Raw genomic sequence first — 25,842 nt, 5'->3', positions numbered from 1 at the left:
GTAGAGATTAAAAAGTATCTATTCTTCTGAGACCTGCAAACGTAAAAGTGAAAGAAGTGAAGTAACATTCTGTGCTTCGACAGTAGATCAGAAGGAATCAGGAAGGCATAATATGGATAAAAATATGACAGGGATCAAAACTGCTTTTGAAAGTAGATAAAATGGATTCTTCTCAGGATATGCTCTATATATCTCCCACTTTTTGTTGGCTCTGCATAGATGTTTTGCTAAAAATCTGAATTCCCTTTTATAAGTCAAGGGAGTCTGGTTCTAGGATAGCAGGATAATTAAATTATCTGGATAGTAAGTTATTGTTGATGCTTTAGAATCTGATGGTTGGCAAATATGATGTTATGAAAGCATATATATATGGGGGGACTAAAACCAAATGCCCAAATTAAGTATCCCATGTACTACATTGTCGTGTAAGAGTAGTTCAAATCTAAACCAAATACAGATTCCAAAGAGTCTTAGTTCAGGGAATCTCTTATATATGTACTAAATCCGATTGATTTCACTGGAAGTTGACTTAAAACATTTCTTTCCTGAACAGGAAAATTATTTCCTAGAACAGTACAGAAATTGTTAACGCAGCTTGCCTCCTATTGCCCAAATTTTTCCAGACATTTAGCAAAGGTTTCTTTTTTTTTTTTCCCAAAACCCAAGGATTGTATAATGTAAAAGATATGTTTGTGACAAGTTAATATTTTTCATGTGTTTACATTTTGTGGGACAAAGAAGGGCTTTTATCAGTGAGTGATCTAACTGAACTAAGCTGAATATGAAGGGAACCACACAGATGTCTCCTTGCATTTGACAGTTTTACTGATGCCGTTTGAATTGTGAACTGAGGATAGTAATGTCTTGGAAAATTTACTAGTTGGGAAGGAAAATGTTTTAGCTCAAGTTTTGAGAAGGTCAAAATGAGGATTCTTCTTTAACTAGGATGCGTGTGCGTGCTTGTCTTTCCTTGGAAATGAACAATACTTAACTAAATGCTAAGGGACTCCTCTACAGGTAGTAAAGGAAGCAGAGATATGGGTACGCTTTGCTAAAAAGCAGGAATTGTGTGCGAGTAGTGAGAGTGGAAAAAGGACTGTGGCTTTCTCCTTTTGCCAGTCAGAAGGAGAAATGCTGTGTCTCAAATAAATCATCTGAATGCGTCTTAGAGATATGAGATGTGTTCATGCTTTAAGGAAGAAATAGATAAAGGAAAAGGAAAAAAAAACCCTCAACATCCCCCCTACTTTTAACACGGATCTTAGTCAAATGTGATGACCTTGAAAGCAAGGTGGACCTCTGGGGTGTCTCTCATCCGCAGAAGGCTGGTAAATTTTTCTGCTTGCAAAATCAGCCATCGTTGTCCCTTCATTAAGGGGATAAGAATAGAATCTTTGAGTGGAGGATAGAGTCTCTGATTTGAGATTGGATGTCTTTCTGAAATTCTGTCCGGTTTCAATTTTGGTCTAGATACCGTTGTTGCGGCATGAGTTTTTTAAGCTTTTGTATGTGAGGTTGGACTGTGATTGTACTTGTCTCTCATCATCCCTGAATCTGCAAAAATATTACGAAACATAGGTGTAAAATCATAGAATCACTTGATTGGAAAAGATCTTTGAGATCATTGAGTCCAACCATGCCCATCCACTACTAAACCATCTCCCTCAGCACTTCCTCTGCCCGTCTTTTAGATATCTCCAAGGGATGGAGTCATTGGGCACTGGAACAGGCTGCCCAGGGAGGTGGTTGAGTCACCTTCCCTGGAGGCGTTTAAGGAACGGGTGGATGAAGTGCTGAGGGACATGGGTTAAGGGAGTGTTAGGAATGGTTGGACTCGATGATGCAGTGGGTCCTTTCCAACCTGGTGATTCTATGATTCTATGATCTGTCAACCAACACCCCCAGGTCCTTCTCTGCCAGGCAGCTTCCCAGCCACTCTTCCCTAAGCCTGTAGCGCTGCGTGGGTTTGTTGGGTACCAAGGGCAGGACTTGGCACTTGGCCTTGTTGAACCTCATCGCGTTGGTCTCAACCCATCGATCCAGCCTGTTCAGATCCCTCTGTAGAGCCTCCCTACCCTCCAGCAGATCGACACTTTTGCCTAGCTTAGTGTCATCTGCAGACTTACTAAGGGTACATTCAATCCATATCATTGATAAAGAGATTGAAAAGAACTGGACCCAGTACTGAGTCCTGGGGATCACCACTTGTGACCTGTCTCCAGCTGGATTTAACTCCATTTACTAGGACTCTTTGGGCACAGCCATCCAGCCAGTTTTTTACCCAGCAGAGGGTGCACCTTTCCAGGCCAGTGGTAGCCAGTTTCTCAAGCAGAATGCTGTGAGAAATGGTGTCAAAGGCTTCACTAAAGTCCAGGTACACTATATCCACAGCATCTCCCTCACTCATTAAGCAGGACACCTTGTCATAGAAGATCAAGAAAATAAATCATAATCAGTTAGTATAATGAGTTTTGTGTCCTGTTCTTTATAAGGAACAGTTGATCTGTCATTGTTGAGGGTTATGATGATGTGGAATCTGGAGAGGGATAGTTGAGGTCTACAAACAAAAGTGTTGGTTATTTAATTTAAAATAATCTATTTAATTCACAGTTTGAGCAGTGGGAATAAAACATCTCATGTATTACTACAGAAAGGTATTAGTACATGTTCGGAGTGTTTTGATGGATGGTTTGAAATGAAACTGGTGAGACTTTTGTGCTGTAATATGAATGGCTAAATTCAATATATTGTTGTTAGAACTTCTGCCAAAATAATCTTCTCTGTTTCTGCTATCATAGTAAATTGCTTAAATAGAAGACACATGTATATTAGCATTCCAGCTTGAGCTAGGGGCTAACATTGTGGCAGTATTTGTGTGGAGAAAAAGTAATCTTATTGAAATTTGCTGTGCAAATATTCTTCATTGAAATAAAAAGCTTTAAATTCTGATATCTTTAGCCAGGCTGACATCAGAAAAGAATTTGATTAATCTTTTTTCTTGTTTTGCTAGAATAACCCCTACACCCCTAGGAGAGGGGAAAAGCACTGTCACAATTGGTCTCGTTCAGGCGCTTACTGCACACCTTAACATTAATTCCTTTGCTTGTCTGAGACAGCCTTCCCAAGGACCTACTTTTGGAGTTAAAGGTACATATTTTTTGCAGATTCTGTTACCATTTTAAGATTAAAAAGAAATACTGCTGCTTTTTAATTCTTTAATTACTTCACTCACTCAGTGGATTGTCTGAATGGCAGCACATTGGTTTTTTTGGTAAGTATATAATTAATTGATAAAGATTTCTTGCACATATCTTCCTGTGAAAGGTTTATATCTATGTTCATGTACTTGCCATGTATTAATAAAGCAGATAAAGCCCAAACGTAGTGAAAGGCATGGGGATGAGTTAGCCAGGAGGAGTTTTGTTTGTGGTACACACACTTCCAGCCAGTCCTCTGCTTGGAGACTCTCTAAAGATGTCTCTAGATGTTACTGTTGAATTCTTCCTTGAGAAAGAGTCCTAAATGCACCCGTATTGATTTGAAATATCCAAGGTAAGGAAGTTGGCAGTTACGTGTATGGTTCAGCTGTGTCTGCATCATACATTTGGCTAGTTCTGAACCTCTTCTTTCTGTTCTTTTGAGTTATTCCTCCTAATCATAGACTGCTGCCTTTTTGTCTAGAAACCCTTATAGAGCCTGAGGGCCAGGTAAGAGCTAGCCAGAGTTCAAGCCTGTCTTCAGTGCTGATAGGAAGTAATGCAATCTTCTCTTTTTTTGCCATTTCTTAGCTGAGATTGGTGCCTAACTGGGCAAGCACTCCCCATCTGCTGTACTTTGCTTTGCTGAAGGTTAAGTTAGCAAGTTTGATTTCAGCTGGAATTCTCCTGGTGCTTGGTGCTTCCCAGCCAAGACTGGTGCATGTGAGTGCTTTAATCCCTCCACTCAACTTCTGCGTAGGCTACAGCAAAATCCTTTGCTTGTACCCTGGGAGGCAGTGGGGAAACAGTGCTCAGGCAGAGGTCTGAAAGTTTTGTTCAAAAGCAGTGCTTGCTTTTTTGACTGCTGTGTCTTTCCAGCCAGCAGCTGCATGTGCATGACTATGTCTGGGCAGGAGCAGAGGGTAGCCCTTATCTTGCCAAAGTCTGAGCCAGCCATCATGTGTAGGCTTTCCTTTCAGTTCAAAAATTACCTTTTCACTTTCTGCTGAAACAAGTGAGCAAGGTCTAAGGGAGTCTTGGTCATTTGGGTGCATCACTGATCCCCTAATAGAAGTCATAATGTTGAGAAATATGTCATCAACACTGTATGTTTCACTTTGTCTATTTAAGGGTGGTCGGTTTCCTTCCAAAATTGATGTGAGTCTGATGTGACCATTTGCTTTCCTGTGCAGGTGGAGCAGCTGGTGGTGGATATGCTCAAGTCATTCCAATGGAGGAGGTGAGACAGCAAGTCCCCGTCCCTCTGGGAAGGGTGGAAAGTCCAAGGTGGCCCATGGCTGCCAGCCAGGGCAGAGCTGTATAGAGCTGGAGACTAGCCCTGCTGTGGCATTGCTGGGTCAGGGGCTGATGCCCTGAGGACTGATGTGGAGTCCTGGGTTGTGGAGTCCTGGGCTGTGTGGGAACACAGAGGGAGAGGGAAGGGATAGTCAGGGCTGGTGGTGCCCCCAGGGCCCTGGTACTGGCAAAGTGAAACAACCATTTTCTTACCTCTAAATTAATCTGCAGTTTACCCACAAGTAAATGGATTTCTGTTAACATGGCATCATCCTTAGTCTTCAAGGGCTTCTGAAAATTATGTGCCAGTTTTGAAGGAGCTGGCTGGGTGCATGCTTTCGATATACTCTCACTGTGATAATAGTGATACTTTGACTGAAGTGTCCACCCTTGCCAGGCTCAACATTCAGGATGCTAAAGCTGTGTGATCTGCACGTTTTTTTGGCAAGTTGGAGATGAAATGTAGTGTGTAGTGTTTCTTTTCAGTTGGCTGCTGCCATTGGAGCTAAGCACCTTCCTTAGCCTTCCTCCCTTGTCCTCAGCAGGCTTAGACGTGTAGCTTCAGCATGCTGTAGTTGATGGTAGGCTTTTGTATTTTTTTCCACAGCATAAAATGCAAGCAGGTTCTCTGGGCAAAGGGGCATGTAAAGGATAGTATGACGAAGCTTATGCATATATTTACAGTGCTTGTTAGGGAATGCATAATGGTTTCACCCCAAAAGACGCTAATTTAGACCTCATCAAACCACTTTATGGCCCAGAGTGTTGAAGGTACCACCTAGAAAGTGTGTTCCTGGTCCAAGCAGAGCCTAATGTTGAGCGTTTAGGTACAGTTTGACCTCCTATTGCACATGAGTGTGAGCGCACTCAAGTGCTTGTGGTGGTTGCTGTTGGTGCCCCTCTACAGTCGGCACTGCAGAGCAATTGAAACTGACCTTCTGCCTCCTTCTGTCAGAGATATGCAAAAAATACAGTACCTACGTAACACAAGTCCTAATCTAATCTGCTCATTTCAGAGTTTTCCACAAAGCTTTATTGAACAAACTTTGTATCAGCAAAGTTCATGCTTGATCAGCTGTGGACTGTTCTCCTGTGGGTAGCAGAAGGCTGACATACACACCTAAAGCCAGCACGCACAATCTGGTCTGGGGGATTCAGCAGAAATCCGCAGGTCCAAGTCACATAATAAATACTGACAGTAAACTGGATTAGTACTAATGATGTGCAACCAGAGCCCTGTGCTTTTTGTTCTTGGGTCACTTAGTAAAGAATAAAGATGTGTGTGGCTTTTTTTTTTTTTTGCCTAAACTGGGGGTAGTTTACTACGTACTCAGGTGAAAACAAGTTCTTTGTGTAGCTCAGTGTATTTTCAGCCTGGTAATATTTGATTTGCCCTGATAGGTGACTAATCTGTGCTGCAAACTCAAGGAGATGGCAGTGATTATTCCTGTTAATCTAGATGAGATTAATAAATTGAGATAAGTGGTTTCTTATGAAAAGATTTTGTTGTTATTTTCATCTTTCAGTTCAATCTTCATTTGACTGGAGATATTCATGCTATAACTGCTGCAAATAATTTGCTGGCAGCTGCTATTGATGCTAGGATCTTGCATGAGAACACTCAGTCTGATAAGGTGAGAATTATTTTCTAATATCTACACGGTGTTCCCAATTTAAAAAATAATACATATTTTTTTGTGAAATATAGAAACACGGTCATTTTGGTAATTGAATTTAGACTGTTAAATCATAGGCATTGCTCAAAAACCTACTGCCTTTTCAGAGTTGTTTTTTTAAATGGCTAACCAGAATTCCACAGTTTATATAGTTGGGAAATTTTTACTGAAATTAGTCTAAATAAAACAAGAGCATTAGCTTTTTATTTAAATATTTCCTCGTTGTAACATTTTTATTTCATTAACTGCTTGTATGTTTTTTGTAGGCTTTGTATAATAGACTGGTGCCCTTAGTTAATGGTGAGAGAGGATTTTCTGCTATTCAGCTTGCCCGTCTAAGTGTAAGTTGTTAAAGTACTCTCTTCTCAACTAGTAAGTCTTCATAGAATGCACTCTCATGTAACTTGTTTATAATTGTTTGCTGTATGGGACCAAGTTTGCGTAGACCTCCCTCACGAATTTATCAATTCCAATCTTTTTTCTAAAAGCGTCCTCCTTCACATAATAGAATCTGAGTCTGTTGTTATTTTCATAACCAACTTTTTGCTAGTCTTTTCTCCTGAAATAAATAATGTTTTTTAATGCTATATCTTTCCTGGAATATTAGAGTTCTTAAAATACTTTTCCTATTAGAGCGAAGTCACATTTGAAAGCTCACATTCTTTGGTTTTGGAAGTTTGTTATAGCATATACTTCTGGGGTTTTATTGATGTCAATGTGACAGTGTTTGCCAGGGGCAGAAGTACATTTATATGCATAGTATATTTTTGCATTGTATTTTGCTTTCTGAATGCTTCCAGAGGAACTTCTTATGCAATTCTTGTATGAATAACATCTGATTTTAGACTGCCATTCTGATAAATAGCAGGAGAATAACACAGTCCACTAGTGTAGGGGAAAGAGAATATGAGCCCCTTGAATATGAACCTTAAGGACAGATTTAGTTTCCTGCTTCCAGGAGAATTGTTTTGCTTGGAGGGGACCTTTTAAGGTCATCTAGTCCAACCTCCATGCAGTAAGTAGGGATATCTTCAATGAGATCAAGTTTCTCTGAGTACTGTCTAACCTGACCTTGAAAGTTTCAAGGGATGGGGCTTCTACCACCTCTCTTGGCAACCTGTTCCACTGTTTCACCATCTGCATTGTAAAAACTTTCTTCATATCTGGTCTGACTCTACTGTCTTTTAGTTTAAAGCCTGTCACCCCTTGTCCTATCGCAACAGGCCCTGCTAAAAAGTTTTTCCTCATCTTTCATATAAGCCCCCTTTAAGTACTGAAAGGTCACAAAAAAGTGGCCCTATAGCCTTCTCTTCTCCAGGCTGAACGACCCCAGATCTCTTAGCTTTTCCTTATAGGAGAGGTGTTCATTCCTCCTGTTGATTTTTGTGGCCCTCCTTTGGACCCACTCCAACAGGTTCATGTCTTCCCTGTGCTGAGGGCTCCAGAGCTGTGTGCAGTATTCCAGGTGGGAAGAAATTGTTAATTTAATGGTCTATGAGTATTTCTCCTTTTTAGTTTCATTTCTTCATATAAATTTACCCGTTTTAGTTAAATTTAGTGTTTTCCTATGTGTTTGGGTATTTTTTCAAACAGTTTGGGTCTTTCCAAAATGCTTGCTGAAAGTGGAGGTGGTAAGCCAGAGCAGCTATACCTTTTGAAGCAAAAAAAGCTACCTCATTGCATTTCTTTGACTTATTTTTGTGTAGAGGCTAGGAATAAACAAGACTGATCCTAGGACTTTGACAGAAGAGGAGATCAGCAAATTTGCACGCCTTGACATTGATCCATCTACCATAACATGGCAAAGAGGTATGTAGTCAGAAAGCCTCACTTCAGCTTCAATTAAATCATAACTTGTTTCCTAATTTGCTCAATTTTACCTGAATCGAAGTGTTTTCTACTCTGTGACTGTAAGAAGAATCCACTTGCAAGTCGGAAATGTGAGTGCGTAACAAATTTGCAGTACATTGCTCTAAGCTTGGTCAAATGTCTGCAGTAACCGTAGAAACTTTGCTAATATTCTGGAAGATAGATTGCTCTGACAGTTTAAGTAATCCCTTGTCTCTCTCACATTAGAGAATACAACTTGAAACATATGGAAGTGGCTTTTCTGTCCATTTTAGAAATCTTATCCATTCTTTTCTTAACTGTATTTATTGTGGTTTTAGATTATTTGTACTTACTCTACTTGATTTTGGCCTCTTATCCGCCTCAGCTCAGCCGTCTGGGTAGCTCAGAGACGAAGTAAGTGTCAGGGATTTTTTCTTTTTTGTATTGTTAAGGTGTCTTGACTTGTCTGCCTGCTTAGTTAGGAAGAAGAGGTGAAAGATGATACAGTTTCAACTATGTATGCCAACCAAACTAGTGTCCACTCTCACATCCCTGTGCACAGCTCCCCTCTGCATTTTCCAGTTTTAGTGCTGGATTAAATGTCAGTGTTTACCTCCACTTTTGTACATCTCTTTTTTCTTCTTTTAAGCAAGTAAACTCTGCATGAAGTTTTAAGCTGAATTCCATTGGATTTTATTTTCTTCTAGAGTTCTCAAACATCAAAGTTATTAGTTCAAAATCATTATTAAATGGAATGTATTGTGATGCTCAGAGAAATAAGGTGAATCTATTCAGAAGTCTTGGCCTTTGTGTGCATGCCATCTCCGATGTAGGATATTTTTCTCAAGATAATAGTGGGAAATGTGGCATAAGATGTTTTTTATTAGACACACAGTGTGTCTGTAAGAGACCCGTATTAGGCTGAAGGAGTAATATAAATATTTAGTGTAATGTGACTCATCGTTTTTAGCAGCATGGGACTGGGAGGAGGCAACATTACTCAACGGCTGTTAACCCCAAGTGAGTTATTTAATTAATCTCCAACAATGTTAGTGAAACTTCTATTCCACAAAACTCTATACGTTGAATTTATCTTAAACATTTAGAAAAAAAGTTGGATTTAGGATTGTTTTAAATAACTTGTTTTATTTGGGATTGTTTCTGCAATCCATGTGTCTGTGAAGCTTGCTACATACCAAGGAGTTTGTAGGGCAGAAGAGAAAGCTATCGTATTATTAGAAAACTAATTTTCATCAGGACCTGTTTCCTTAGAAGTGTAACAAGCTTTAAGGTTCATTGTCATGAACAGGTATAACATACTGAAAAGATGGAGAGCTTCCTCCTACTTACCCTTCCCCAGGTATTCAGATCCTGTTTATATCTCTAGAGGATAAGGAAGTAGTACATTACACCTAACATATGATTGAACCTAAACTTTCCCAAAATGTTAACAGTGGGTAAGGAGGAGGGAAAAATTTGGAGAAGGAAAAATTGCTATTGTGGCAATACCAATTGTTTATTTTACTGCTTCTAAGTGCAGCTAGTGGAATCGTCTCGGAGAATGAATTCTGACCGTGGTGAGAAAGACGGTGTATCCCAGTGACCAGAAAGACTTGCAGGGGTAGTTATGGTTTCATGATAAGGATCTTCAGGTTACATGACTCCACTAGGAAGGGCCAGATGAAAAAGCAGCTCACTGGCTGTCCAGGCTTCCAGGAAGGCTTATTCATGCTCTCAGCAGCGCCTGGGTAAGCAGGAAAGATGTTTAGGTCTGCCTAAGGCTGCTCATGAGACTGAGCGTCCTAGGAGGAGAAGGAGTAGGTTTGTGCTTGAGAGATCTGCTTACCATATGGCTTCACAGTGGCATATGGTACCACAGCTTGGTATGAGGCTACTGTTTCCATGTACTGAGCTCTGTTCTGCAGTTTCTGCCAGTACTGAAGTACTTTAGAGTATGCCTATATATAAATAGAAAACAAAATCAGTTAACCAAACCTGTGTTGCATCATCCCTTAAATGGAATTTCTGAAGAAATCAGGGGCCTAAATACTGTGTAGTAGGAAGAAGGCACATATGTTATTTACAACAGCTCCATGAGAAATGCCGAAGAGAGGGAAGTGGCTTAAACCTTGTTTTTCTCCCTACTCACTGACAACCCCACACCAGGGTAGTGTAAGATTGACATTCAAATTCCCTCTTGTTCTTGGGTAATTATGTTGTCTTTTTCTGTACAGACAAATTTGTTAATCTTCAAAAGCAGCAGGAAAAGTGGAATGAGGTGATTTCACTTGCCTTCAGTATTCACAGCTTCTCTGGATTCTCTTCTTGATTCTCCTTGATTCTCTGCTTCTAAATGAACAGGGCTCAGATCTACATCTGCCAGAAGACTGACTTGATTGCTACGCTGCATTCTGAACTGACCAAGAGTATCTTCCACCCTTTCTTTTAGGGTTGGTGCAAACTGAAACATTTGTTAGGGCTAAAGACCCAAGAAGAAAGAGGGAGCCTATTTTTGCATTCTGTAGGGATTTCTGGGAAGGAGAGGTTTTGGAGTTCAGTCTCGTTTTCTAACAAGTAGAAACATCCTCCTAATGTTTTTCCCAAGTAACATCCTGTCCAGTTCTCAGTAGACAAGAGCACTTCTCAGTTATTCTCAGCCCTTCCTTTTGGTTCCTACAAAGGCATGTTTGAAGTTGACTGTTGTCAGTGCAGAACTGGGAAACTTGGCCTGTGATGATTGTTAGTGAAGTTAGCAATTCCACAGAATGGATTGGACATGCCCTTGCAATATCGAAAGTGTTTCCAGGTTAGAAATACATTTGTCTGAAATAGAAGTTGTGTTAAATAGCAGATGGTTGATTTTGGCAGATGAAAAAAACCTTCCTTTGGATGCTGTGCAGCTGAATATGGAGTTAGTTACTCTGATGTGCAAGAAACTGACTTGTCTGGAAGAACCAATCTGACAACATAATTATCCTTTAAAAGAGAAACAGACTAAGTTTAATCTACATCATGCAGTCTTAAAATCAATTCTTAACACGTCAATGACAAAGCAAATGATTTGAAGTAGCTATGAGGTCCATTGTATATCCTAAGACAGATTTTTCTTATGTAAGTAAAATATTAATTTGTTTGCTAGCATATTAAGAATCTATTAGCTTCAAATACTGTTCAGAGAAATTGTATTTGAGTTATTTCAACCTATCATCTAATGGTATCTATTAGAAGGGACAAACCAAGTCAGTGCTAATGCTAACATGCAGGACTGTTGCTGTCTGGTTCAAGCAGCTGAATCTTACGTCTGTAACAACAGGTATGCCTGGAAAAATCCGGATCTCCTAGTTCTTGTTAACATGTTTTCCTTTTGCTCTTCCCTTATTTCAGTGGTGGATACAAATGACAGATTCCTGCGCAAAATAACAATTGGGCAAGCAAATACAGAGAAAGGATTTGTCCGTCAGGTAGGTATAGGCAGTTAATATATCTCATTCTGAACAGACTTTGCTTTAGAGGCTGAGAGATGTGTCTGCAGTTCTTTCAGCATGCTTATTTGAACTGCAATGCTAACATCCATTGCTGTTGTGTAGCATTTTTGCAGTGAAAATGATTGTCTTAGTGAGTAACTTGAGTGTGAAGTTTCAGAAACAGAAATCAATGAGTATTGCACGATGTGTTGAAAGCACTTGAAAAAATGGCGTTAGGAGTTCAACATTGTAATCCTATGAGCATAAAGGGGCCCTTATGCCCTCATAAGGTTAATTTGTATATTTTTTCTTATTTTTTTGAAGTCCCTGAAACTATTTATGAAGTGTTTATGTAATTAAAATTGCATTTAAATATAAAGTTTAAAAAAATGGAGGGAAGGGTGAGTCTTGTGTTGTTGGTCCCATTGGTGAGGACTGAAAATGACCATTAGATTTTTATTCAGAGTTTTCATTTCTCTGTGATGTATCTCAGCTTTGGGATCTAAGCTGTAGGAACTTGGAGCATGAGCTTAATTTTAATGTGTGCACTTGATGGGATGATTCAGCAAATGAGCATGGGTGTTTTTTCAGCAGTGTAAAAGGCTAGCCTACATATGAGTTCTCAAAGTTTACTACAGAACTTACTAACAAATTGAAAGCCGGACTTTTCCAACACTGCCTGAATAAATTTTCCTGGCGTCATGTGGGTAAATCCATTTCTGCAATAAGTGGAACAGACTCATTGTGATGATGCAGAGTTGCTCCCAATTTGATGAAGACATTGTAGTCTAACATTCTGGATCATGAAATTCATGAGGTTCTGACTATATTGAGGTCAATAGCTATTGTGTTAGAGATAAGACTTTAATTAATTTTAGAAATTCCATCTTTAATTTTTCTTTATCATTTCAGACCCCTTCTAGGGCTTGTTGCCTAGATAAAGAGATCAAAAAATAGTGCCAATGTTTTTGCTCAGTTCAGCAGCTAAAATAGTCGAGTTGGAGAGAAGAAATTAAAAGAGAAATTGTAGAAAGATATGGACCTTAAAGGTCATCTAGTTACAACCATCCTGCTATGGGCAGGGACACCTTCTACTAAACATGATCACTTGATTTTGTTTTGAATGCACAGGGTAAAGATTTTTCTGCCTTTAACTTATAGAAATCTCAGTATTAGCTAATACGCATCTCTGATAATGGGCTGGGGCTACAAAATATTATACTTGGTACAAGTTCCTTCAACACTTGAGACATTTTTCTATGTTTAGATTTGTTTCAGTGACTCAATGTGATTATTAGCTTTGAGCCTTGTTCTACCAGCCTTTTTGTGCAGCATTTTACTACTTTAATTATGCTGTTAAGTGTGGGTTGTTTCATTATGGAGTACTCATTGACATATGACTGTCAAATGTTCCTTCTGTACTCTTTTGGCTAAAATGACCTTAGTGCTTTCAATTTTGTTGTGCTGGACTGATGCATATTCATTTGTGTTTTAACATGGACTTAGTGACTTCAGAAAGAGAGCTAACAGTTAGGAAAACTCATTTCAGAGCCTAGCCGGAGATCCAGAGAAAACAGGACTTCATAGTTAACAGATGCATTTTATAAATATTTGGAGAGATGTTCTAGCACTCCTAAAATCAATGACACCTGTGTAAAATGGCAGAGCACAGCAGGCACAAAAGTCTGCATTTTAATGAACAGGGGTGCTATGGTTTCTAAGGAGTATTAAATGACTGATGCCCTTGATCCTGCAATTGAGACCATGTGGGAGGATCCTTTCATCAACAGAGAACTGACTTTACAGCTAAGGCTTCTGTCAGCACTTCATAGGTGTATAAAGGTTATTAGAGTTAAAATAGCACCTGCTAGCACAGTGTTTTGTGCCTGTTTTTTCAATTAGGTATTATGTCACTCTTTGAGCATCTACCTGGGATTGTTTTTCCTGTCCTTTGGGGTTTATATAGAAGCAAAGATAATAAAAACTTTATTTTTGGTCTTCTGAAAACATTCTGATAAAGTTAGGTAATATTCCTGTATACAGATCGGGCATAGATTTCTCAGGCTTATTTCCTGTCCTACGTATGTTGCAATGACATGGCAGGAACATTCTTAACTTCAAAAAATATAGTAGGATCTGTGTCATCACAGTGCTAATGGTGTTCATGGTGTACCCAGCTATTCTGTTGTGTATAGAACAGCTTCTACGGAATATGAAAAATGTGCTTCAGCATTTCATTTGACCCTATATATTGACATCTCACTTACAGAATTTTGTTTTCTATGGTATATATCTCTCCCTGTCTGTGCTCAATGCAGAAATGTGCTCCCGTGTCTTCAGAAGTTTTGACTAACACACAGGTACATAGAGGTCAGCTTGAATAGAGCTGTATCTGGTCTGTGGATTTCAAGAGAGAATCTAAAAGCAGGAGCATAGGTTTAGAAAGGGCAGAAGTTGTTAAAAGTACTAGACAAATGGATAGGAGTTGTAAGGTATATGTTGAACGGATCTCTATGTAGATATTTCTTAAAAACAAACAGAGCTCTCAATTTGGACAGGTTCTTCTGGTAGTCAGTATGGGATAGATCTGGTAGAGGTCTGACACAGAAAACAGTCCTGGGGACTTTTTCCACATAGGTAGCAGTAACATGTCAATTTCTACATTTCTGTGTAGACTTTAATTGCTGGAGATTGAAAGATTACTAAATAAGATGTAGTTCTTGTTCACCCCAAAATTGTGTTCCTATCACATAGTGTTATACATTAGTGGTTTTGTCTTTCTCTGTTTCTGTTCAGATAGCATGTGGCCTGGGCTTTACTAATCACGAATTAGTACAAATACTGCTAATATATACTGCAAGTTCTTTAAGAAAAATAAGGACCACTGCTTACATTATGCTGAAATATTGCACAGTATCAATCTATTTCTACAAGAGCAATAGAACTGATGCTACGTATAGTTCTTGGGGGTTTTCTAACTTAAGTATTTTGGTTTTTTTTTAAAAAAAAAAAAAAGAGAGGATGAAGATATAGAGTCACAGAGTGGCTTTGGTTGGAAGGGACCTTTAAAGGTCATCTAGTCCATTCCCCCAGCTTTTCATCTGCCAGTACCCCCAAGTCCTCCTCCTCCGGGCTACTCTCAGTCCCTTCATCCTTTATTGATATCTGGGTTTGCCCCAATCAGAGTGAAGGACCTTGGACTTCTTGAACCTCATGAGGTTTACACAGGCTCGCTTCCCAAGCTTGTCCAGGTCCCTCTGGATGGCATCCCTTGCCTCAGGCATGTCAACTATACCACTCATCTTGGTGTTATCTGCCAACTTGCTGAGAGTGATTGATGAAGACATTAAACAGTACCTGGTCCCAGTGCAGACCCTTGAGGGATGCCACTTGTCACCGATCTCCATCTGGACATCAAGCCATTGACCATTACCCTCTGGATGCAACCATCCAACCAATTTCTGACCCACTAATCCACCACCCATCAAATCCATATCTGTCCAATTTAGAGAGAAGAATGTTGTGAGGGACTATGTCAAAGGCCTTACAGAAGCCCAGATAGATCACATCCATAGTTCTCCCCTTGTCAACTGACGTAGTCACTCCATCACAGAAGGCCACTAGGTTGGACAGGCAGTACTTGACCTTGGTGAAGCCATGCAGGCTGTCTCTAATTGCCTCCTTTTCCTTCATATGCCTTAGCATAGCTTCTAGAATGATCTGTGATGTTCCCAGGCATAGCAGTGAGGCTGACAGATTGGTAGTTCTCAAGGATGGTCTTTCTACCCTTTTTAAAATTGGATGTGATGTTTCCCTTTTTCCAGTCACAAAGGACTTCCCCTTACTGCCATAACTTTTCAAATATCATGGAGTGTGACTTGGCAATTGGATCAGCCAATTCCCTCAGGACTGTGGATGCATCTCCTCTGTTCCCATAGACTTATGTATCTTCAGGTTCCTCAGGTGGTCACAGACCTGATCTTTTCTCCAATCCCCATCTTATAGTACATCCAGTTGCCAGAGAAAAGTGAGGCAAAACCAGTTATTGAGTACCTCAGCCTTCTCCTTCATTGTTATGAGCAGTTTTCCAGTCACGTTTATCAGGGGTAACTCTTTCTTTGACCTTTCTTTTCTGGCTTACAGACCTGCAGAAGCCCTTATTATTTCTCACATCCCTTTCCAAGTTCAGCTCCAGCCACGCCTTGGCCTTCCTGACCCTATCCCTGCACAATCGGGCTGCATCCCTATACTTTTCCCAGAATACCTGTCAATTTATTTTACATTATCATAGGTCCAGCACAGACTAACAAAACTTAGAGTCTAACAGCATAGACTCTAAGTTTTGAATTTGTGCAGAAAAAGAATGATCAAATGTAACAAGAATGTTTTTGAAACTAGAATAAAAAAAACTTCTGGAGAGTATTACAGGGAAAAAAACCCACAATGCTGTGCTCATGCCAGTAAAGTTCAAAATACATCTGGTGATTTTCTTTTTTGCCACAGAAAAAAAAAATCTTGGTCTTTCAGGGAGCTTCTGCTGAGGATAATGTGAGCCAAGGGGCTAAGCACTCTGCGAGACTCGTCCCTAAGTAAATGAAGTGTAGCAGAGAACATTTATGAGCAAATATAAACAAAGTGTTTGAAGTTATTCGGGTCTGAGTAATCTCAAAAGCTGTGGGTAACAATTTAGAACTTGTTTGAATTCCAGTGTGAAATCTGTCTTTCCCAAGTCTATTGCTGGTGCTTCCCTGTGAGTATTTGACTTGACTTTGATTTGGTTCATGATTCTAATTTCTATTTTTTTAGGCTCAGTTTGATATCGCTGTTGCAAGTGAAATTATGGCCATCCTGGCACTTACGACCAGCCTGCAAGATATGAAGGAGAGGTTGGGGAAAATGGTGGTGGCTAATAACAAGAAAGGAGAACCAGTAACAGCAGATGATTTGGTATGTTCAGTGCTGTAGACCTGTGAATAACCTCTGATGTGTTTGTTTTGCCTCTTGAGGTATTAGAAAGGCCCATGCATGCCAATATTTTGCTTTGAAAAGCACAGTAAGATATCAAAGGAAGTTCTTCTGGGCCAGAAATTGCTCAAGATGAGAACAATATGTAGAACTCATCTCTCCAACACTTTGGTAACATCTGATTCAGGAAGTCTCTGGTCTCCAAAACCTATTTGGATAGTTTTCTGCAGTTCTGAAGGCAAACAAATTTGGTGCTGGAGTCATTCAGAGCGTAGGCTCCTGTTTGAAAAAGCTGGTAATATTTGCTACTGTACTTGTAAAGCATTCTCAAATGTTACAGTGATAGTTACCACGTGAATGCTTATACCACTAAATCAGAACGGAAACAAGCTATTCTTAATTCATAGATTGCTGATAGTGCAATGTCATTAAGACTCTTCATGTCATTAAGACTTTTTCTTCTTTACCTTCATTAGTTAGTTGCTGTTTCCCCATTCCTTACTTCAGCTTTTGAAAGAAAATGATGTTCTTCCTTTATATCAAATTCTAGTTCTCATAGCTAGGCTGCGAGTCGTTTAACAGTAGTTTAAAGTTCAGACATTTGTGTATGGCAGGTTCTGCTGCAGCCAGGGTTAACCAGTTAATGCTTGCAATCCAACTGTATGCCAGGGGTAGGTTCACTGTGATTGGCACTAGTTTACTGTGAGATTACGTTACCTGAATCTGAAACCTAATTGCCTAAATAAGTTCATATAATGCAGATTGGCAGCACACCCTAAATACAATGAATGTGATGATGCTTTGCTTTTATGCTTTTTTGTTGTCTAAATATATGCTTATAGAAACTGTGAGATGTCTTGGAGCCATGCTTTCATGCCACCCTACTGGCAATGTACCACACAGACTGTGGTTTTTGATGTTTGTCCCTTTTATGTGAACATCCATACAAATTTACTGCATTTTTAGAATGAACAGAGTAACTAGTATCCTACCTTTTCAGCAAAGATAGAAAATCCACAAGGCAGGAATACCTTAATCACCTTAATGGATTCCAGTTTAATAAGGAAATGGAAACATAGTATCTAGCTTGCCTGGATTTAAGGTGGAAATTAAGATAAGGGTACCCAAATTTCTAGGTGTAGTCATCATTAATATTCAAAGCAAATCAACTACTGCAGTTATGCGCAAGACATGAAACACTATATTTAATATTCTAGCTGTTGAAGTTTTGATTTTCCTTTACAGTTGCATAACTTTTTTTGGCTAAATGGAGGGGAATGGAGAATGAGTTGCCTTATAATGTATATGCAAAAACTTTAAAATAATTCAGTGGCAGAATAAAAACTACATTTGAAACAGATTATTTTAATCTTGATGCTACTTTTATATAAAGGTACTTTAATGTATTACTATTGCAAAATATTTAACCTATCTTAAACCACTTAATGTTAATTAGCTTGACAAAAGAAAGCAATTGCTTTTCTGTAGCCTGTTTCATCTATAGTTGCTCTGTGGAAATATAATGTTACAGCTGAAATGATGAACAGTACACAAAGAACTTTAAAATTTTTCCACTATGTCCCTAAAATGATGGTAGTGCTCAGCAAAATGTATTACAAATATGATTTTCTTTGGCCTTTTTTTAAACAAATTTCCTATGCTTCAGCATCTCAATCATTTGATAGTGTCGCTTGTGCTGAACATATGTTTCTAGTTCTTCTTGCAGTGCTACAGACTAGGGGAAGAGTGGCTTGAAAGCTGCCTGGAGGAGAAGGACCCCGGGGGTGTTGGTTGACAGCCGACTGGGCATGAGCCGGCAGTGTGCCCAGGTGGCCAAGAAGACCAATGGCATCTTGGCTTGTGTCACAAACAGCGTGACCAGCAGGTCCAGGGAGGTTATTCTGCCCCTGTACTCGGCACTGATGAGACCGCACCTGGAATACTGTGTTCAGTTCTGGGCCCCTCACTACAAGAAGGATGTTGAGGCTCTGGAGCGTGTCCAGAGGAGAGCAATAAAGCTGGTAAAGGGGCTGGAGAACAAGTCTTACGAGGAGCGTTTGAGGGAGTTGGGATTGATTAGCCTTGAGAAGAGGAGGCTGAGGGGAGACCTTATTGCTCCCTACAACTACCTGAAAGGAGGTTGTGGAGAGGAGGGAGCTGGCCTCTCCTCCTAAGTGACAGGGGACAGGGCAAGGGGGAATGGCCTCAAGCTGTGTCAGGGCAGGTTCAGGCTGGATATCAGAAAAAAAAAATTCACAGAAAGGGTCTTTGGGCACTGGAAGAGGCTGCCCAGGGAGGTGGTGGAGTCCCCATCGCTGGAGGTGTTTAAAAGACAGGTAGACAAGGTGCTCAGGGACATGGTTTAGTGGCAGATAGGAATGTTTGAACTCGATATCCGAGAGGTCTTTTCCAATCTGGTGATTCTATGATTTTTTAGAGCAGTGTTCTATGTAATATAATAGAAGAACTGCCCAGAAAAAACAAAATTATCAGTGTCAATGGTATGCTTTATGACCATCTGCAGCTATGCTGGCTGCTGCATTCTTTCTTCCATGGGTTCTCTTCTTCGTACCATGCACAAGGAGGACTTTAGTGCATATCTTAATTGTGAAGTGCAGAAATTCCTACCTCCTTTGTTGTGTGTTACAAATGAGGATGAGAAGCATGGGAAGAATAAGAAGGTGATTTCAATGTTAAGGCAGAAAAGTGCCTTTTTGGAGAGTTGAATTCTATCTGTTGCTGTGTTTTTCACAAAGCTTATGTGTGATTGTTGTGTCCATACAAACTGATTCTTACAGTGTGTGAGGAGTTGTATGTTCCTCAGTCTGGCTTGATATCCAGAAGGTAGCTGAAATCTGTGGAAAGAGTGAAACACCATCAAGAATTTTGAACCAGGGGAAATTATTCTGTGTTTTCTCAAGTTGAGCATCCAAAATTGGTGAATGCTTTTGAGTTTGACCTCTGTATGTGCCAAGTTTTCTTCTGAAAACAGGAACAATTGTTCATTTTTGCAGATTTATTAATACTGGTGGAGAAGTCAGATACTGTTGTGTTGAGATTTAAGAAATGTAAAAAAAGGAAATTAGCAGTGGGTTTTCCTAATAATATTTCTTTATCAAGTTGAAAGCTGGTTGCTTTGTACAAGGAGAGAAAGCTTCTGAATAACTGTACTGCACTTGTGGAAGTGTACTGGATAAAAGTGAATCCTCTGGAAACAGCAGCAGGAGTTGTAAAATCAAAGACTGTATTACGTCACAATTTGTACGTACTAAGATAAATTTCAGTTCTGTTATATGGCATTTCATCTGCATTCCTGCTTTCATCCTGCTAGTGGTCAGTCTGTTTGAACAGGTTGCAACTGAACTTATTGTTCCTGGACATTAAATACAGTATTTACTCTTGCCCCTGCTGCTTGTGCTGGTGATGTTGTTACCATGTTTCTGCAAGCCCGGAAGCAGACCCCTCTTCATTTGGACTGTGCAGGTTGTATCTTTTCCTTATACACATGAAAAAAGGATTCCTGTAGGATCCAGAAGAGATCTTTGCTTGTGGTCCAGTTGTCAAGACCCAGAGCTGGTCCAGCCTGCTTCAGGCTGTAGATATAATTGTTGCACCCTAGGTTGGAAGCGCACTGCACATTGTGGCTAAAGCTTTCTGAGCAGAATGGGGCACAGCTAAGCGTTCAGTAATAATGGATATCTATGAACTGTAGTTTTCAGTTTCCCAAGGTTTATATCTTGAGCAAATTTTTAGATGTGGTAAGAAATTTGATGTGAAGTCATTTTTGTCCTGAATTTGCATTCTTCTTTTGAGTCAAGGTCAGAGAGAAGGTAAAGCTTTATAGCTCAGAAAGGAAAGATCTCAATACAAGCGAACATAGGAAAAACAATATAGATGGTTTTCAAATGCTCCCAACCCAAGAACAGTTCAATCCTTTTGACTTAAACTTGATTTTTATTTTATGGAAATTTAAAAGCCTGAATCTATCTTAGCCACTTGACATGGAACATTTTAGCCCAAGGAACTGCAATTGCATGTATTTTTAACAAATTTTAAAGGCAGTTTTATCACGGGAAGTACCACGCATCCTGAATAATAGGTAGTGGTTAGTCGTACCTGTCTCTTAAAAAAAAAAAAAAAAAATCAGAGGTTCATGTTTTATGTATGCTACCCAGATAAAATTTATGCAAGTTTAAACGTGTGACAGTAGTCTTCAGTTCACTAGAATCTATGTGAACCAAAACCACTAAACTCTTCTCTGTGATTTGTTTCCAGATGTACACACAATATACTTACAAAAACACAATTTCTCTCAATTTTGACTTTATGTGCAATATATTTATAACAGTACAATAGTAAAACCTAAAGTACACATAGGCATATATAAACCAGATGCAGAGGCAGGCTAGGAGTAGTAGAAAAAAAAGATAGATTGAATATTTCATACATTGAGAAGACTCCTTCCAGAGGAGTAATGGATTAAATATCTATCCTCTGTGGATTAAATATCTATCCTCTGTTATGGAACATTCAGAATTCTTTGCCAAAATGTGGTGCTCATTGAACAGTATTTTAAGACTGAATTGCTTTTTGGCTTTTATAGTGTTGTAGAATTTTGATGGACACATGCCATTTCTTTATGTGAAATTAAATGGGTATGTATGCCCTAGATCAGTATTTCAGCAGCTATGAAAAATCTTATATAAATATGGCACTGTTTTTCTTCTAAATAAGACTTCTTAGCTCACTTTTTGTGCCATGCTGTTAGATTTCAATAATTCCAGGACCAAAAAAAAAGCTTAATATTTACTCTTATAAAAAGTTCTATCAGATGAATATATATTTTGTTCTTGGATTAAACAGAAACATTATGTACATAGTTCATGTTAAACATAGCTGATTACGGTTCTTTTCAACTCACAGTTTAGGGTTTAGTTTTTTTACAGAACTCTTATTGCAGAAAAATTATCATTTTGTTGGAGACTATAGTTTTAAATGAAGGGAAGTTACAAGTACTTCATTATTTTTCTTATCAATAAAAGAGTTTTCCTCTGCCTTTCGATCTGTGTAACCCTTATTCATTTCACAGTAGTTACTCTCAATCACTTTCCTTGTCATCTAATGCTGGCTTTCATTTCCAGTCTTGCTAGACTTCAGAGACTGCTCCACTGGACGTTGCTTTGAAAGTATTTTGGGTTTTCATCTAAGTTTGCCTTTCTTGTGTTGCGTGTGTAATTTATTTTGTGCTCTGTGATCTTTGCTGTCCTGGGGAGCATACCTGCCCTGACAGCTGGTAGATAGATGGAAGGGGTATTATTTTCAGAAGTACTTGGGATCAGTTCCAGGAGGGAACCCGGGAGAGTTGGGTGTCCATACAAATTTGATTTGGAGCCCTACTTCTTTCTTCTGACAGTGAGTTAATGGAAAGCTAACAATACTTGGTCTCTCACATGTTTGATTGGTGTGTAAGTGTCTAAGCCCTTAATTCTTTCATAGAAAAATTAGCTACCTTCTCTGAATTGGAAATGGGAACTTGATTCCTTAAATAGCTCTGAGAATCAATTAGATCCAGGAGTTTGAGTGAGTTGTGGGAATTGTTTGGTAGCTACTTGGAGGACTGGGAATGTAAAGGAATGAAACTTTATTCTGATAGAGTTATGTCAGGCAGATATGAAAGCTTTATTGCCCGTTTAACTTTTAAGGACTGTTGTTGACACCAAACCCATTTAAGAGCCAAGGAAAGCAGATACACATAATGTGTGCTAATTGGAGTCTTTGCGTCTTTTTTTCTTTTCTTTCAGCTCCAGATACAGTGAGTTGTTTTGTCCAGAATACATATGTAATATGGATGAAGTTTCCCGTAAAGTTGAAATGCATAGGTAGAATTTCAAGGATTTGCTTCACTGCTTTTATCAGATTGGTGAAGAACCATAAGAAAGTAAAGGAGACAGGATTAGAGCCATTATTGTTGGAGGCAGCAGGGGAGGGGTCATGGTCAGGGGCAGAAGGTGTCCTGGTTTTATCTTTTACTTTTCCCCTAAAGTGTTCTTTCCAGTAAACATGGTTTGGGTCCATAAATGGCAGTTTACGTGCTTACTTTGAATGAGCTCGTGGTTTCATCCAGCATGAAGTGAACAACAGAACCTCCTAATTGGATGGCTACAGTAGGCATGAGTTAACGCTTGTCAGTCCTGAGGCAGGTTTCCCCAAAAAAGCTAATCTGGGGCTGCTCAAGTAGTTAACCTTTCCATTGACCAGCTGGACAATCTGATGTAAGTTTTCCCTTTCGCTTTTTTACTCCAGAAAGTTGAATAGCTATTACAATTGACTTCTACGTGATGAGACTGTAAACTATCTCAGCTTTCATGCACTGAAAATTATCAGCAGCTGTTTCTCTTTTAATGCAGTGATGGATGGCTTATGCTATATGAAAATGGAAAAAAAAATGAGATGTAGGAAGAAAATGTAAAATTAACAAACCTTTTCCTTCAGATATTTCTGTTACCAATTGCCTCCTAGCTACTGTATGTACAGTATCTATGTTCTGTGAGACAGAAGATAAAAAACTTAACTAGCTGTTATAGTTTTGTTTTGTTTACTGGTGCTTACCATCATTTCCTTCAGCTGGGAGTGGAAAGGGAAGAATTGTGCTTCTGGTCTGAGGGAATTCTGTCCTAGCTGGCTGCTGAATTGATTAAAAAGCAGGGAAAAAAAAAAACGGGCTTATAGCTGTATTCAATAATACAAATATTTTGAACTCTGATTTGGGTTTTTTTTTTCAATGAATTCAAATTCTGCACTATGATCAACAGGAAAAAGAATATATTTGTTTTCATAGATCAGTACTATTAAAAACTGGGGCTTAATGATGAAATTGCTAGAATCAAAAATTTCTTCATTTTGAATTCTTAGTGCTGGAACTTGGATATTCACTGTTTTATTTTGTAAGTGCATCATATTTGAAAGTGAATCAAATCAGTTTTATAAAGCAAGTTGCTATAGCGAGCAGATTTAAAATTTAATGTCCCCAGAAATAATGCCCACTTTAGAACCACTTTTACAAATTACTGAAATACAAAAAAAATCCAAGGTAGTATCAGTGGCTGTTATTTCTTTCATGGTCAGAAGATGCAAACTACTTTATGGATAAAATACATTTTATTCTAACAGCAGAAAATTTTATGAGATGCTTTAAGTAATCTGAAATAATTGATTTATAATTTTACCAGTTAAAACAGTCCATAGTGATAAAGGAGCTTGTTGCTTTTATCTTCCACAATGCTTTCATTTCTCATTTGAACACTTGTGGTTTCCATTTTCCTTGTATGTAGGCCATCAGCTTTGTTTTCAAGTGACAGTAGTTGGGTCGAGGTACAGTGTAGTACCAGGCGGCTGCTATGGAATTGATGGAGCCTCAGCCATTCCCACAGACAGCTGGTGTGCTGATGCTTACTTGTGTTTTGGTCCTATCTTCTAGAATTCATTTATTAAAAACAGAAATCTATTATTTGCTAATTCAGAAGACCAAAAAATGTATTGTTTTGCTACCAGTTTCTCATATTTTATCTTTGTGGATCTATTGGGGTTTGTAGATAGCGGGGATTTACAAAATGCAAAGAGCAAAGGAATGTTTTTCCCTTCTCTCTCTCCGTTCTTTCACTCTCCTCCAAGGAAACACTTGCTATGCTTTAGTAGAAGTCAGTTTTACTACTTTAGTTTAAATTTGTTTTTATCCAAGGCCAAATATTCTGCTGCACTTTTCTCTGAAGTCTCTGTTTTGATGTGATGCTTAGGAAGGAGAACCTTGAATTTATGTACAATACTTATGTAATGACCATATGCTTTTATGTATCATCTGTCTGTTGTTCAGATTTTCACACAGAGTTTGATTGTTCAAATGTTGGGTTACAGAAGCTGTGTTTAGAGTTATGCAGAAACTATTTTCATTACTCTTCTTTATTTGAATGTTACTGTTCAGCTCTTAATAGGCTACTCAGGTAATGTATCCATGTTTTTTAGCCTTAATTTTAAACATTTACAGCAGCTGGGTTGGTCTGGCTTTTTTTTTTTGTTTTGATTTTTCTTTTCAATACAGTAATGTATTAAATTCAGTTTTTTGTGTTCTCTGGCAAGCCGGTGAGCCACTCCTTATAACACTAGTGCATTTTTTCCTATCCATGATTTAGTTCTTTCAAAGCAAAATGCATTTTCTTCTCAAAATCAAGTAATTTAGCAATAAATTAAAATATATGATTGTGGTTTCTAAATAGCACTCTGCGCATAGTCTGATAGTGCTGTGCACACTCTATAGCCATTGTTTTCTTAAATGAGCATTGAATTTTAGTGTGGAGGCATGTCATGACTTCTTATTTTAAATTCAGTTTATGTGAAATTTATAGTTAAGATCCAGCAAAATTTTTAGTGATGAGTAAGATTCTTTATAACCAAAAAGCAGCAATTCACTCGGATCCTTTTGTCCTCTGTTCATCACATTGAGGCACCACTAACTTCTATTCCTGTGATGCAGTCGTTATCTACCTCTGGTCAACTCTGTTTATGCTTTTATCCTCTGTCTATTATGTATGTATTTGTATGGTCTTGAAAAATACCCTTTCTGGTTGTTGCTACCTATTGATTCCTGTGATTGATTCTATCATGAAAGAAATAAATCTGTCATTTCTTTAGGCAGTTTGAGCAAGTTACTGCCTTCCTGATTTCTCTGGTCTCAATGGCCTTTGCTTCTACTCTATCTTTTGTTCTCATTAACATCCTCATGCTGATCATTTAATAATTTTGTTTCTGGTCTCTTCATGAAATGGGAAGAATATTTGACCTACTTTATTTTTAAGGTCATTCAGAGCAAAATCGTTACTATTTCTGGCACACGCTGTAAATACATTATGTTCAAAATATTGAAGTAACATCTAAATAAATTCTTTATGTAACACTGCTCTTCCATTATAGTTTGTGAGCACTTTCTTCTACTCCTTTGAACTGTAAGGATTTTTCCCTGTTTTAACTGCAGGCTTAAGTTTAACTCAGAAATGTTGCAACGTAGAATAGACTTCCTTACAATATGGACTCTCTTGGTTTTTTAGGGAGTAACGGGTGCTTTGGCAGTTTTGATGAAAGATGCAATTAAGCCAACGCTAATGCAAACGTTAGAGGTGAGTATCAGTTACGATGCCTACCCTTCTTTGGCTTTCCAATTTTGTACTGTGCTTGTCATGCTTTTCTCCAGTGATTGTGCTTAACTTTTCAAGGCTCAAGTCAGGGTCAAATCTATACGGGCATTTTAGCAAATGTTCATTTGTGTATCTTAACTAATCAACTCTTGCTGCATTTATATTCTGGCTTTAGTCATAATTTTGCCTAGTGTTACAAACAGGCTACTGTTGAACTACTTCTGAGCAC

At 38.7% G+C, this 25,842-nt stretch overlaps 1 protein-coding gene across 4 annotated transcripts in view; it reads left to right on the top strand.

Moving 5' to 3' along the window:
- Positions 1-25,842, top strand: part of MTHFD1L (methylenetetrahydrofolate dehydrogenase (NADP+ dependent) 1 like) — a 158,523-nt gene that overhangs the window by 32,919 nt on the left and 99,762 nt on the right. For 3 of the 4 annotated variants that reach the window (XR_008449309.1, XM_054063516.1, XM_054063517.1), the window contains 8 exons: positions 3,011-3,147; positions 4,391-4,437; positions 6,020-6,127; positions 6,436-6,510; positions 7,876-7,978; positions 11,384-11,460; positions 16,270-16,410; positions 25,527-25,595. Coding sequence is in view for 3 of the 4 variants with exons in the window: in XM_054063516.1 (XP_053919491.1) it covers positions 3,011-3,147; positions 4,391-4,437; positions 6,020-6,127; positions 6,436-6,510; positions 7,876-7,978; positions 11,384-11,460; positions 16,270-16,410; positions 25,527-25,595 (757 nt within the window). In the remaining variant the exon portion in view is untranslated. Of the gene's footprint in view, positions 1-3,010; positions 3,148-3,818; positions 3,921-4,390; positions 4,438-6,019; positions 6,128-6,435; positions 6,511-7,875; positions 7,979-11,383; positions 11,461-16,269; positions 16,411-25,526; positions 25,596-25,842 lie in introns of those variants that run through there. The other variant, XM_054063518.1, reaches the window with a different exon arrangement.

The sequence above is a fragment of the Cuculus canorus genome, chromosome 3 (genome assembly GCF_017976375.1).
Source record: "Cuculus canorus isolate bCucCan1 chromosome 3, bCucCan1.pri, whole genome shotgun sequence".
NCBI lineage: Eukaryota > Metazoa > Chordata > Aves > Cuculiformes > Cuculidae > Cuculus > Cuculus canorus.
Note: the sequence above shows the minus strand (reverse complement) of the source record. Positions and strands in the feature narration are given on the sequence as shown.